Raw genomic sequence first — 15,624 nt, forward strand, 5'->3', positions numbered from 1 at the left:
TTATTTAGATTTGTATGCCGCCCCTCTCCGGAGACTTGGAGCAGCTCACAACAACAAAATACAGTACAAATCTAATGACTAAAAACAGTTTAAAACCCATTGATATAAAAAAACAATCATACATCCCAAAGAAACCATACATAAAATGGAACAGCTTTAGGATTTATTTCCAGGGGATCTTTTTCAGGTTTTCTCTGAGTTTATTGAAGTCCACTTTTCTGAAGTCCGGGACTTTAGTGATGTTGGGTCCAGCTGTTAGTGTTTGCATCATATTGAATTTTAGGATGACGTGATCACTCTCTCCCAATGTCCCTCTTACTTCTACTCCTATCATTTCTTCTCTGTTTGTAAGTATTAGGTCTAATGTTGCAGACCCTCTGGTTCCTACTTTCACTTTTTGGGCTGCAAAGTTATCTGCAAGGCTGGTTAAGAATCTAATTGACTTTTTGCTTGGTGCTGAGTTGGTTTTTCAATTGATGTCGGAGAAGTTAAGGTTCTCCATTATTATTGTGTTGTACTTTTTACATATTTCTGTTAACTGGCTTGTAAAAAGGTTGTCCATTGTTTCAGTTTGGTTTGGTGATCTGTAGTATACTCATTGTTGTGTCACACTTTTTGTCTTAAGTCATGTTCGCCTCGTGCATTAGTATTTCTAGTTCACCCTGTTTGTCCCCCCAGGGTTTGTGTATTTGGGTAAAGGCATTTGAGTTGTTTCTGGCTGATTCTGGGTGGCCATTTTGTATCCTCAGATTGGTGTTTGAGCTTGACTTGTTCCCCATCCTTATTTTGTTCACTGTTTGATCTCATAGTTTGGTCACCCACTCTCGGTCTTAGGTTAAAGCCCTCCTGAGAAATTGGGCTAGTCGGTTTCCCAGGAGATTATTCCCAGCCCTGGTGAGGTGTAGCCTGTCCCTTGCTAGAAGCCCATCTTGGAGATACTGTATTGTAGGCTGTATCAATGAAACCAAGTTCTTTTGCTGACACCAATCCTTTAGCCAATGATTTATTTGTGGAATTTTGTATTCTCTTGATGGGTGTTGTCCTCTTGTGGGTAGAATGGAAGAAAAAACAACCTGTGCATCTATGTCTCTGACTGTGTTGCCCAATTGGTCGTAGTCTCTCATTATTGCATTTAAGTCCTTTCCTGTGTCATTTGTTCCCACATGGATTACCATAATCATGTCCCCGCAGATCAGATGAGCCAGTGAGGGCCAGGAGCTGCCTCTCATTCTATCTTTGTATAGCCTTAGGGTATATATCTGTTTCCTGCACCTGGAGGTGTTTCCAGTACATTCTTGCCAGCCCCAGTCTGGTCCACAAATCCAGGCAATCTCACAGCTGAGGGACCCTCTCTTACACAGCTCACTTTGTGGCTATGCAGCAGGCAGCAACCATGGTTTGCCCTCCACCAGGCGTGGAGCTGGGGTTTTATTCATTCATTCATTCATTCATTCACTCACTCACTCACTCACTCACTCACTCACTCACTCACTCACTCACTCATTCATTCGTCTTCTATGCCACCCAATCCTGAAGGACTCAGGAGTGCTGCTCAGGCTGCTGCTACAATGAGGCAGAAAGCCATGTGGCACATTGGAATTGGCTCCCCCTACCTCTGCCAGGCTGCTGGGCATGCTATATCTGCTGCTGCTGGCCTCTCCGGGGTTCTTTGCCCTCCTGCCTGTGCTGTTCTCAGCAGCTGTGCTGGGATGTTCCTACCTGGTATGGGGAAACTTGGCCCAGATCTCTGGAGCATCTCCCTCACCACTGGCATGCCAGGGCCCCCTTTGTCAGTGGTTGTGCTGTCCTTTGAAAGCTCCGTAGTGGCCCTGTAGTGGGATGGAGGAGAGAGGGGAAGATTGCCTCTTCCTCCTTTGCATCCCAAAATCCTGTCTTCCCTGGCCGTTGAGTCCCTGGCCTGCACTTATCTCACTGGACCAAGATGCACAACTCAATGTTACCCATGGAGACCTACTAGTGCGTTTATGGTGAACATATGGCACGGGTGCCATAGGTGGCACGCAGAGCCATATTTGGTGGCACGTGAGCCATTGTCCTATCTCAGCTCCAACGTGTGTGCTGGTCAGCTGATTTTTGGGTCACACAGAAGCTCTGGGAGATTGTTTTTAGCTTCCGGGGGGGGGGGGGTTACTCTTTCCCAGCTCCAGGGAAGCCTTCGGAGCCTGTGGACGGTGAAACATATGAGCCTACTGGGCCCAACAAAAGAAAATCTTATTTTTTCATGTAACTATACCTCTTTGGGCATCTGCATTCACAAGATCCTCTTACTTTTTTCACTTTAGGCATCCAGTTTACAGTATTAGCAATTTAAACATTTCTTCCTGGCTTGAGTAGAAATTGAAAGGTAGGCATCATCCCCAGGATCATACGCACATTGGACAAAAACATTTCTTGCCACAGCTATAGAAGAATCAAATAAGGATTCTACGGAAAGGCGGTACCCATAGATTTTATTTAGAAGTATATACTTGAAGAACTATAATTACATTTAAAGCAGTTAGATGATAATTTTTAATCTCATTAATAAGGATTTAATCTCATTAATTGTTTTATAAATCAATTTTTAAATGTATACTGCTCAAAAATATAAAGGGAACACTTAAATAACACCTTCTAGATCTGAATGAATGAAATATTCTCATTGAATACTTTGTTCTGTACAAAGTTGAATGTGCACAAGAGCATGTGAAATTGATTGTCAATCAGTGTTGCTTCCTAAGTGGACAGTTTGACTTCACAGAAGTTTGATTTACTTGGAGTTATATTGTGTTGTTGTTTAAGTGTTCCCTTTATTTTTTGAACAATGTATAAGCCTTGTGGTTATACAAAATATAGGTCTGTTTCTCAATGTTTTGATTATATTCCTGGTTGTACTCTTTATTAAAGGTTACTATTATATAGAATAATACTGTAGCATTTAGGAAGATGGAAATTGAACTTTCTTGATATGTATTTATTTTTGTGAAATAACTGCTTTAAAATATGAATGTTGATAAAATTTTGGGTAATAAAGCTTATTAGGGAAGTTAACATTCTGCCAGATAAAATAGAAAATTTGTTCTAGGAATGTGTTTAGTACTACATACAGCGGTTCATTTAGTGACCGTTCGAAGTAGCAACAGCACTGAAAAAAGTGACATACAACCCTTGCAGCATCCCATGGTCACATGGTCAAAAGTCAGATGTTTGGCAACTGGTTCATATTTATGACAGTTGTAGAGTCCTGGGGTCATGTGATCAACTTTTGCAACCTTCTGACAAGAAGTCAGTGGGGGAACCAGATTTACTTAACAACCATATTTCTAACTTAACAAATGGCCCTACCGTGTTTTCCCCAAAATAAGACCCTGTCTTATATTTTTTTGAACACTAAAATAAGCGCTTGGCCTTATTGCCATGCATTCAAATGTCCGATAGGGCTTATTGTCAGGGGATGTCTTATTTTGGGGGAAACAAAACGGTGGCAAGAAAAATTGGGGCAAACTCACTTAGCAACATAAATTTTGGGCTCAATTGTGATCAAACCTTGAAGACTACCTGTATCTATGCATTACATGTGTATACATATACTTTAAAATTATATTAAAACTGGTACTGTTAATATACAGGTAAAACTTGAGTTATGACAGCAAATAGGACCAAAATTTCCATCAGTAAGTGACACTGTTATAAATATAACTGCATCTCTTAGTAGAGCAATTTCTAGTGTGCTGTCCAGTCAGTGAAGCAGTGGAAGTGATGTGCCGGTGCCTGGAGGCTGTTGGGGTCTGGATGGGTGTCAACAGACTCAAACTCAATCCTGATAAGATGGAGTGGCTGTGGGTTTTGCCTCCCAAGCACAATTTCATCTGTCCATCCATTACCCTGGGGGGGGAGTCATTGACCCCCTCAGAGAGGGTCCGCAACTTGGGCGTCCTCCTCGATCCACAGCTCACATTAGAGAAACATCTTTCAGCTGTAGCGAGGGGGGCATTTGCCCAGGTTCGCCTGGTGCACTAGTTGCGGCCCTATTTGGACCGGGAGTCACTGCTCACAGTCACTCATGCCCTCATCACCTCGAGGCTCGACTACTGTAACGCTCTCTACATGGGGCTACTTTTGAAAAGTGTTTGGATACTTCAGATCGTGCAGAATGCAGCTGCGAGAGCAATCATGGGCTTCCCTAAATATGCCCATGTTACAGCAACACTCCGCAGTCTGCATTGGTTGCTGATCAGTTTCCGGTCATAATTCAAAGTGTTGGTTATGACCTATAAAGCCCTTCATGGCACTGGGCCAGATTATCTCAGGGACCGCCTTCTGCCACACGAATCCCAGCGACCAGTTAGGTCCCACAGAGTGGGCCTTCTCCGGGTCCCGTCAACTAAACAATGTCGGTTGGCGGGGCCCAGGGGAAGAGCCTTCTCTGTGGCGGCCCCGGCCCCCTGGAACCAAGTCCCCCCAGAGATTAGAATAGCCCCCACCCTCCTTGCCTTTCGTAAGCTGCTCAAAACACACCTCTGCTGTCAGGCATGGGGGAACTAAGATACTCTTTCCCCCTAGGCTTTTACAATTTATGCATGGTATGTTTGTATGCATGATTGGTTTTATAACAAGGTTTTTAGCTGTTTTAGTATTGGATTTTTACATTCTGTTTTTGTCACTGTTGTTAGCCGCCCCGAGTCCACGGAGAGGGGCGGCATACAAATCCAATAAATAAATAAATAAATCATTAAGTGAGGGAAGCATGGCACAAGTACAGCAAAGCTTGAGGAGGGTGTACAAGTGTGATGCTGCCTGGTAAAAAAGGATGCCTGGCAGGGTGGGCTTCAAAATTTTTAGCAAGGGGTTCTCCGCCTGTTTGCTGAGTGGTTGTGGGCATGGCCTAGTTGGCCTCCTGCTCTATGGTGGGGGCTCAGGAGGCCCCCTGAAGGCTGGAAAGGGAAGAGCCTTCTCTGTGGCGGCCCCGACTCTCTGGAACCAACTCCCCCCAGAGATTAGAACTGCCCCTACTCTCCCTGCCTTCCGTCAACTCCTTAAAACCCACCTTTGCCATCAGGCATGGGGGAACTGAAATACCTCCCCCGGGCATGTACAATTTATGCATGGTATGTTTGTGTGTGTGTTTGTTAATAAATGGGGTTCTTTTTAAATCTTTTTAAATATTTTAAATTTATTTGGATTTGTTATGATTTGCTGTATCTTGCTGTGAGCCGCCCCGAGTCTGCGGAGAGGGGCAACATACAAATCTAAATAATAAATAAATAAATAATAAAAACTATCTGCCCTTTTGGACTGTAGCTTTCATATTTGTTAAAAATTTCAGAAGCCTTTGGTAATGAAATATGCATGTCTACAGAGTAAAAATGTCTTGTGCTTACTGAACTGAAAACCTCCCTTGAATCTCATGGAAATTATTGCCAGGTTTTGTTGGCTTTGGGGTAGCCTTTCTTGACTTGGTGTCCTCAAGTAGCATTAACATTATTCTCTTTAAATATTCCAATCAGCTTTATGCTTCAGTGACTTTCCCAAATTCTGGATTGTTTTGCTGTAGTTCCACTTCATATGAAGGAACTGTCTCAGTTGAGTGATCTTAGCAAACAGTGGATGATTGGAGTGCAGCCTTCTGATATCTTGGTTATTTTGAAAATATAGATTACCGGTATTTTGATTCTGTGGAGTCTTCGGTGTTCTCTGAGCTTGGTTGCTTGCAGATATTTTATTACCTGCTTAGGTAATATCATAAGTGTATTCCACAGTTCAATCCTGAGCTATGTATGCTTTCATCTATATTTATTCTGCCTATATCGGTAGCATATTATCAAATACCTCTGACAGAGAATATGGACTAGCGTCTACTTGCTTTAGAACTACAGTATATGTTAAATGAGTTGAGATGCAAGATGTGTGAAAGAATTCCTCTAACATTTAAAGTGGGTCTTTTATTGTTTGATTGTTTAAGCAGGTTTTAATAGCCTGAGTAACTTTGTTCTTGAATTAATATAGACAGGAGAGGAATGTTATGTACTGGATGTTGCTTCCAATACTTTCACTGAATTGTAAATTGGTTTGTGAGGTATAACTTCATTGAATAAATCTTCATCTAGATAAATCTTGTAAATCTGTCTTACTGCAGAATGCTCTCAATCCACCTTTTATTACTTTATAATATCTGTGCTGTTGCACCAGGTCAGTGATGACTAATCTTTTCGGCACTGAGTGCCGAAACTAATCAAGAGCGCTGGAAACTGGAAGAGAGTAGCTGGCCAGTGCATTGTGTGTGGTGGCCAGCTGCTCTTCTGGATTCCGTCGTGCACATGCACATTGGACAGCTGGTCTGGTGCACATGCATGCACCAGAACCCAGAAGAGCAGCTGCCTGCCGTGCATATATGTGCCAGACCAGCTAACCACTATGCATGTGCGTGTCAGGACCCAAAATAGCAGCTGGTGATGGCTCGCATGCCCACAGAGAGGGCTCTGCGTGCCACCTCTGGCATGCATGCAATAGGTTCACCATCACGGCACTAGGTTAACTCATTGCTGTATGTTTTTCTGTACAAATATTCCTCCAATACATGGAGTATTAAAACATATATTAAACAATGAGTGCTAAAAAGACAAATGTAAATGTACAGGTAGTCCTCAACTTATAGTCATAATTGAGCCTGGAATTAAGTTATGCTGGTTGTTAAGTGGGTCACCATGTGACTATGGCTGATTTCACAACCATTGTTGTGATCATAGTTAAAAAAATGTGGCAGTAGTTAAGAGAATACACTGTCACCAATGGGCATTTTTTGCTTAAGTAAACACCAGTTGTACATGACTATAAACAACTATAAATGTGGGCCGAATGTTGAGTGCCCAGAATACAATCACATGACTGTAGGGAGGGACAACAGAACTTCAAATCTGGGTCATAAGTAGTCCTGGGGAGGTCTGTTGTAACTTCGAACTGTTGCTAAGCAACTGGTCATAAAGTGAGGACTACTTGTACAATTTCCAAACAATCAAAAGGTACTAATTCTACTACATGCTGCTTTGGTCAGGTCACATCTTGATTACTGTATGTCCAATTCTAGGCATCTTCTTTTAATAAGTTTTCATAGAATGGCAAGAGGATCATTGAACTAAAAAACAATTAATTTTTTTGAGGACAGATTAAAGTGTTTTGAAAGGTTTAGTGTTTAGAAGAGAAGACTGGGAATATACAAGCACTCCTCAAATACTTGAATGTCCTATACTTCAGGATAAAGAATAACATTACATACAATGTGTACTGCAGTTGGATATTTGGAAACCTTCCAAACATTAAGAGTAGTGATGTGGAATGAGTTACCAGGGTGATGGTAAGCTCACTTTTGCTGGATCTATTAAATAGAGAGTCTTGGAAACCATCTGTCTTGCATGCTTTAATTTGAATTCCCACTTTTAGAACTTAACTATATTTAAAAGGTCACATTCAGTGCATTGTTTTTTGAGATGGAATCTTCTGGCAAAAAGCTGACTACAATAATATTCAAGTGCTGTAATTTAATTTAATCAATTTGATAGTTCATATGTCATAACATAGTAACTAAATTCAGTGCAGTTTAAAAAGATAATTTAAAAGTTGTATTTTTAAATAAATAATTGTTATAATTATTTTTAACATTTTTGGGAAAAATATTTTTACATTTTTGTAAATTCCTTAAGATTTATATTCCTATAGCTTGAAGTATGTTTATGTAGTATTTATATTGCTGTTTTAATGTTTAAATGTTTTCATTTTTTTCATAGAATATTTTAACTGGGACAACTACTTGAAAGAAACTGGGTCTGTAGCTGCCCCTTCACAGTGTTTCAGACAGGTGATAGTTTATTTTTATAATTAGAACCACTCCTAAAATGAATCTGTTTGTAAATTGTAGAACTGCCTTACAAGTGTAGTATTCAATGTAGCATGCACTTAATGTGGTACATGGTGTTCTGGATTCTGATTGGAAATTTGGTTAATTGGAAATAACGCTTACTGGATGCAAGTTATAACTCAATCTTTATGTCTCCTCACCTCCGTATTCAAAATGCATTATAGGCAGCCAAATTTTTTCCTCTCATTCCTTCACAATAAGTGCACACAAAAGCCTTCCACCAGACCTCCTCCCTTATCTTAAGATTTATAGCTAGGCTGCGTTAGTTCAAAGCAATAAAAACATCTGTTAAATAGCAAAGAAAAGATTAGCTTACTTCGTAGCTATATCGGCACACATCCATGATGGATTTACAGCATTGAAAACTCCTCTCTTCTTCTCTGCTAGCACCCTGACGTGATGAATAAACCACTTAAGTAATTAACCCGTTCCTCCCCTTAATATTTCTTCCCTGACACTTGTTCCCTGCGTCTCTGCATCCTCCTGAAATGCGGATTTAACCATCTATTATCTGTCTCTTCTTCACTGGAGTCTGGGCTCATAGCAATGTCCTGTGGCTGGCCTCCCACCTGTTCTGACACCTGTAACCCAGGACAGGCCACTAATTCACAAACATTATCTGAATCAGAATCTGCAAACTCCCTTCAACATTTTCCAACTGACCAGGAGTATTTACAACACATGGTATATTCATGTTAGTAAGAATTACTAATATAAGAAGCATTACTGTTAGACTTACATCCTCTTTTCATGTGGTAGGAAATTACAATCACCTTGTTTGATGTATCAAAACAAAAGTAGTATTAAATGCTTATTGCACAGAGAGATAAATAAATTTAGATTGCATGTGTTGATTTGTTATTTAAATGTAAAAAGATGCATTTATGAAACAAGTGTGATGTCATCTAGCCCAATTTTAGATGTTCATTCAATGCTCATTCATTAAATTCCCCATACTGGTCTATCTATATAATTTACTATCTAGAAAATTAAACTACTACAGTAATACCTTGCCTTACGAACTTAATTGGTTCCGGGACGAGGTTCGTAAGGTGAAAAGTTCGTAAGATGAAACAATGTTTCCCATAGGAATCAATGGAAAAGCCAATAATGCGTGCAAGCCCATTAGGAAAATCCAAAATATTAAGGCTTTAAAAAAAAAAAGCAGTAGCCAGACGAAGCTGAGGCGAACGGAGTTGGGGGAGGGAGTCCCAACGAAGCAAGGCAAAAAGAGCCTCTCTTGAGCTCCATGAGTCCCTGCCTCCCATTTTTGTCCCCCCCCCTGCTCATCTCCCCCACACCTTTCTCTTCCCTTGAGCTCCATGAGCCTTTCCCTCCCGTTTTTGTCCCTCCTACTCTGCTCATTTCCCCCACACCTTTCTCCTCTCTTGAGCTCCATGAGTCTTTTCTTCCCGTTTTTGTCCCCTCCCCACTTTGCTCATCTCCCCCGCACCTTTCTCCTCCCTTGAGCGCCATGAGTCTTTTCTTCCTGTTTTTGTCCCCCCCACTCTGCTTATCTCCCCCACACCTTTCTCCTCTCTTGAGCTCCATGAGTCTTTTCTTCCTCTTTTTGTCCCCCCCACTCTGCTTATCTCCCCCACACCTTTCTCCTCTCTTGAGCTCCATGAGCCTTTCCCTACCGTCTTTGTCCCCCCCAGTCTGCTCATTTTCCCCACACCTTTCTCCTCCCTTGAGCTCCATGAGTCTTTTCCTCCCGTTTTTGTCCCCCCCACTCTGCTCATCTCGCCCACATCTTTCTCCTCTCTTGAGCTCCATGAGCCTTTCCCTCCCGTTTTTGCCCACCCCACTCTGCTCATCTCCCCCATACCTTTCTCCTCCCTTGAGCTCCATGAGTCTTTTCTTCACATTTTTGTCCCCTCCCCCACTATGCCCAGTGGAGCGCCCGTTTTTGTAATCCTGGGATTCCCCTGAGGCTCCCCTCCATGGGAAACCCCACCTCCTGACTTCTGCGTTTTTGCAATGCTGTAGGGAAATCCCAAGAGGAGAATCTCAGGATCGCAAAAAGTATGGAGGTGTTTCTGTGTTTTTGCGATGGTGCGATTTTTCTGAGGCTTCCCTCGCTAGGAAACCCCACCTCCGGACTTCCGTTGTCAGCGGAGCACCCGTTTTTGCGATCCTGGGATTCTCCTCCTGGGATTTCTCTACAGCATCGCAAAAAACGCGGAAGTCAGGAGGTGGGGTTTCCCATTGAGGGGAGCCTCAGGGGAATCCCAGGATGACAAAAACTGGTGCTTGGCTTGCAACGAAAGTCCGGAGGTGGGGCATCCCAGCGGTGGTGGCAGGTTCGTAAGGCGAAAATAGTTTGTAAGAGGCAAAAAAATTCCGAACCCTGGGTTCGTATCTCAAAAAGTTCGTATGATGAGGTGTTTGTATCACGAGGTACTACTGTATATTTTTAAACTATATTGTAAACCTTTTGTTATCTTTCTTTTTGTAGTCTAAGATTCCCCCTAGCAATGATTTCAAAGTGGGTATGAAGTTGGAAGCTCATGATCCCCGGAATGTTACCTCTGTGTGTATAGCTAAAGTAATTGGAATCTCAGGTACTAGATTGAGGCTGCGTCTTGATGGAAGTGACAATAAAAATGATTTCTGGAGGCTAGTGGATTCCTCTGATATACAGCAAATTGGAACGTGTGAAAAGAAAGGAGGAATGCTTCAGCCTCCTCTGGGTAAGGAAACATAATTCAACTGTGTGATTTATATATATATATATATATATATATTGTATTTACGGTCAAAGACCATCAATATTGTATTAATAATAATTAAAAGGAAAAAGAACAGGAAACAGGACTTTTGGCTGAGCAACCAAGATTGACCCATTGTAACTATACAAGAGATGTACATATCTCGCTATGAAGGCACACATTTGCGACGAATCCCCGCTGCTGCTGTGCAGAATCTGGCCAACTGTGCCGTAATCCTGGCCTGCTCATCCCCAAGCAACCACCGGAGATAGGCAACGTCCAAGCGGCCAGGATATCCCTCAATAAGTGGTAGAATATGCTTTCTCCTAATGTCAGTGTAAAAGGAGCATCTCAGGAGCATGTGTCCCTCAGTCTCCACCTCTCCTGAACCACAAGGGCAAAATCTTTCAGTGGCTGGAATTCCCTTGTACTTGCCGTACAAAACTGCAGATGGAAGTGCACAGCATCATACAAGAGCAAATGCCTTTCGATGGCTTGCTGACTCTAGCTGTCCCAAGTATCTTGCAGGAGCCACAACATATCTAGTGCCATCTGGGGCCAGAAACAGCAGAGCTCTACCCAAGTCCTCCTGCCTCTCAATGTCCTCCACCCTTTGTCGCAAGGTCTGTCCTGCTAGATCATAGTTCATCTCAAGTATTAAATCTGGGGAGAAGCCTAATTTGTGAAGATTGAACTTGATGGCCTTAATCCATGAGGAGGAAAATTCATCGTGAAGGATTAACGGAGAAAGACCTTGCGGAAAAAAATTAAGTTTTAACCACATATTTAGAGACGCTATACAGATTCTTGCTTCGACTTTTATCAGTCCAGTCTCCAGGCGCAGAAATGCGTTTGAGACGCAACGTGGCATCTGGAGAATTGCTCTAATAAATTTGGATTGAACTAATTCTAGTGGTGTAAAGTAAAGCTGAAGCTGGTGGTCCAAGCAAGGACCCATAAAGAAGCTGAGCTAGCAACTTGGCCTTAAAAAGCTTGATAGCAGCAGGAACATAATAACCTCCCTTTGTGCGGAAAAAATTGAGAATGGAGCTCGCTGATCTTTGGCCCAAGGCAGCTGCATATTTTCCATGTGCTTTCCTTGAGCCATTGGCCTAAAAGACCACCCCCAGGTATTTAAAGGTGGTTACCTACTCTATTTTGTGCCCATCAAGATACCATGAGTAAATTTTGGGCCTTTTTGCAAAGGCCATGATCTTTGTTTTTTCATAATTTATACTCAGGTTATTGTTATTACAGTACTGAAGCAGGGCTCACAAGGCTCTTTTAAGGCCTACTGGCGTCCTGGAGAGGATCACGGCGTCATCTGCATAGAGCAAAAGGGCGATGTTTCGGTCACCTATTTTGGGGTGGTGGTGATTTGGTTTGTTCAACCATTTTGCCATGTTATTTATATAAAAGTTGAAAAGTACGGGGGCCAGGATGCACCCCTGTTTAACCCCTTTTTCAGTTTTAACTGGCTTTGAGAGGGACCCTTGCATATTACACCTCACCTTGAGGGACGTCTTGGTATGTAGGGCACATAGTAAATGAAGAAGCCTTTGATCAATGGAAGCAGCTTCCAACTTCTCCCATAATTTAGTCCTAGTTACTGAATCAAAGGCTGCCTTGAGGTCTATAAATCCAGCATATAGTGATACAGGACTATTTGAGATGTATTTTTCTATAAGATGGCGGAGGACTAAGCACTGATCAATAGTGCCCCTTCCCTCTCTAAAGCCGGCTTGCTCTTCAGTGATCAGATTCGCAGAATCCAGCCACTCCTTTAGCTTGCCTTGTAGGTGTTTGGCGTAAAGTTTACTAATTATATTTAATAGTCTATAGTTTACTAATTGTCTACTAATTTAATAGTCTATAGTTTACTTTGGCGTAAAGTTTACTAATTATATTTAATAGTCTATAACTTACTAATTATATTTAATAGTCTATAGTTGGCAGGGTCATGTCTTTTCCCCCTCTTAAAAATTGGGATCACAATTGCCAAGCCCCAATCCTCTGGAACATAGCCAGTGGAATCAATATAGGTGAATAGCGCTGCCAAAACTGGTGTCCAAGTTATTCTTCAATATTTCTGAGGTAACCAAGTCAGCTCCTGGGGCTTTGCCTGACCTGAGTTGGCCAATGAGCGATTTAATTTCAGACTCTGAGACTGGGGGCCAATTTGGCAAGTCCTTCTTTGTAGATCTTATACTTTATTTAGATGGGTCTTCGTACATCCTCTGAAAGTGAAGTTCCCAGGTGTTAATAGGTATAGGAACATCTAATGGAGTATGTATTTTATCTGAGTGTCTGTCTATTAAATGCCAGAATAGAGAGGAGTTCTTTTGCTTTGCAGCCCCAATAAGCTGTTCGCAGGAGGACCTTTCATCTTGTCTCTTCTTAAGGGCAATTAGTTACTTATAGTGTTTTTTGAGGGTAACAAGATGGTTTAGGCTTGTTTTGTTGCCGTTCCCAGTCTCACCTTGTACCGCTTATAAGCCAAGGTGAGAGCTTTCTTGGCTTCCACACAGTCCTTGTCAAACCATTGTTTCGAGGTAGTATAGGACCTCTTAGCTGAAAAGTTTCGATCATATACTAGAATTGGTTGAAGCTTATGGATTATACTTGTATATGATTCTAGTAAGTTTTGGGAAGGGTTGGCTGTGATAAAGGCTGAGCAAAGTTTTTGAAGATTATCCTCTGATAGAGCTTTTTTTACCTTTTGGTCAAATTGTTGGGACCATTTGACTCTACATCTTGTTGGGCCTGCTGGAGAAATTGCAGGGATAAATTGGTCTGCAAGGGGCATCTGCCTGATGAGAGACTTCATGTATATACATAAAGGTAGATGATCGCTTTCCAAGTAAGGAAGGACTTCAAAATGTTTTACATAATGTAATAAGTCCATAGAGATTAGAATATAATCAATAGTGCTGGTTTTGGACCCTGCCATAAAGGTGATCTCGCCAGGATAATCTCCAGCCCAGGATCCGTTGGCTATATAAAGATTAAGTTTATTTGCATCTTTGCAAGACAGAGGCAAGCAAAATTTGCTTTCTTGTCTTTAGAGAGTCGTGTGACGGAGGAGTTTGTCCTTATGGGAGCCTCCGCTGGTGGATGATGATGATATTTAGTATATAATGTGTAATCATCTGGTCCCAACCTAGCACTGGGTGATTTACAGGGATCATTTTTTGAAATAGCCAACAATGAAATAGTCATAAATCAAGAGAAAAAGAATGGATATAATGTTGTAGATTGTATTAGGAGTGCTTTGCACTGGTGATGGGTCAACTGTGCTTTGCTTTCCCACCCCCTCTTCACTCTACCTTTTGTATTAAATAATATTCATTATATATTTATTGTCAAATTAGGATTCCAGATGAACGCATCCTCTTGGCCAATGTTCCTCCTAAGAACCCTAAATGGAGCTGAAATGGCACCTGCTATATTCTTTAAGAAGGTAAGAAGCTTGGTTGCTGAGAACTCCTTTGTGCTTTGTTGTCTACTGTAGCATAGAAAGCCCAAACTGTTATTGCAAAAGGCAGCAATCTTTTGCCAACCACTGGCAAGTGCCATATAAACCATAAAAGAAATTAGACTTCTGTTACATGTCACAAATTCAAGACAAAATCCCATTTATAGTGCTGAGCTTATATATGTCATTTGAGAAGCACTTTACAAATCAGAACATATTAAATATGTGGGAAATATGCCTGATAATTTATTTTTATGTTTTAACTAGAGAAATCTGAAAGTTCCTACATAAATCCAACTAAATATAGAGTGAGAGTGAAAAAAAAAACATTGCTTTGAGCATGTATATAATCTATAGATACTTTAATTGCTGTTTATAATATTAAATATGTGTTCATTGTACATACAGTTCAGTCTTGGAATATTTTTCTTACGTAGTAACTTCACTGTAAATGAATAAGAAATGGTTTCCAAACCATTTATTAATTTTAAAAATATAATTTGTCAATTTGTATCTTGTTCCAAGATCAAGGATAGTCAGTTATGCATTTTGTACTCTGATTGAAATATTGCTGTATTACCGCATATACTCGAGTATAAGCCGACCCGAGTATAAGCCGAGGCACCAGTTTTTGCCACAAAAACTGGGAAAACTTATTGACCCGAGTATAAGCCGAGATAAGAAAATGCAGTGGCTACTGGTAACTTATAAAAATGGAAACCAATAAAATTACATTAATTGAGACATCAGTAGATTACATGTTTTAGAATATTTATTTTAAAGAAAACCAGTAAACTAGCTCTGTAAATTTAGAACAGGGTAAACAAATTAACAATGAATTAAAAAGTAAAAAAAGTAGCTCAATCAGCAACAAAGCTAAAACCTAAGAGTTAAAATCCTTCAAAACAGGATTCTTTCTCATCTCATCATTAATTGGATTTACATTATTGTTCTGTTTTTATATATGCTGTGAGCCACCCTGAGTCCTTGGAGAGGGATGGCATACAAATCCAAATTAATAAATTAATTAAATAAATAAATAAATAAATCTGTGTATCCAAAGAAGAGCTTCAGCATTAGCTGCTGTGAGGTTATCAGCATAGAAAACCAAATAGATAGATAGAGAGAGAGAGAGAGAGACAGACAGACAGACAGACAGACAGACTAGCGAGACAAGCAAAACTTGCTAAACACAGACAGCTCTTGTGGTTTTGTATCCTAAATATGCAGGTCCTATTTAGAATCAAACTCATTTTTAAAATATGTAAAATGCCTCCCCTCATACTTGTTAATTGAAACTTGCTCTCAAACCCACTTTATAAAAGGCAACTTTTAAAGATCCACAAACACACTTTAGGAATTCCTGTCTAGCTCTTGCCTCATAACACATTATCAGATCCTATCCAAGCAAAGACAGCAACTACCACAAAATACCATTTTTTAAACAGTTTAAATCCTTTCAAAGGAGGGTGAGGAGAATCGGACAGCAGGGGGCCTTTTTAATCCAACTAAGGGCAACACAGAGA

At 40.9% G+C, this 15,624-nt stretch overlaps 2 protein-coding genes across 10 annotated transcripts in view; one reads left to right on the plus strand and one right to left on the minus strand.

Annotated features, from left to right (window-relative positions):
* Positions 1-15,624, minus strand: part of CDKL5 (cyclin dependent kinase like 5) — a 277,196-nt gene that overhangs the window by 136,469 nt on the left and 125,103 nt on the right. The window lies entirely within an intron of this gene.
* SCML2 (Scm polycomb group protein like 2) overlaps positions 1-15,624 on the plus strand; it is an 81,578-nt gene that overhangs the window by 20,908 nt on the left and 45,046 nt on the right. For all 9 annotated transcript variants that reach the window (XM_070750755.1, XM_070750757.1, XM_070750758.1 and 6 more), the window contains exons 3-5: positions 7,782-7,852; positions 10,371-10,605; positions 13,995-14,083. In XM_070750755.1, coding sequence (XP_070606856.1) covers positions 7,782-7,852; positions 10,371-10,605; positions 13,995-14,083 — 395 coding nt within the window. The remainder of the gene's footprint in view (positions 1-7,781; positions 7,853-10,370; positions 10,606-13,994; positions 14,084-15,624) is intronic.

This window comes from Erythrolamprus reginae, chromosome 4 (assembly GCF_031021105.1).
Source record: "Erythrolamprus reginae isolate rEryReg1 chromosome 4, rEryReg1.hap1, whole genome shotgun sequence".
NCBI lineage: Eukaryota > Metazoa > Chordata > Lepidosauria > Squamata > Dipsadidae > Erythrolamprus > Erythrolamprus reginae.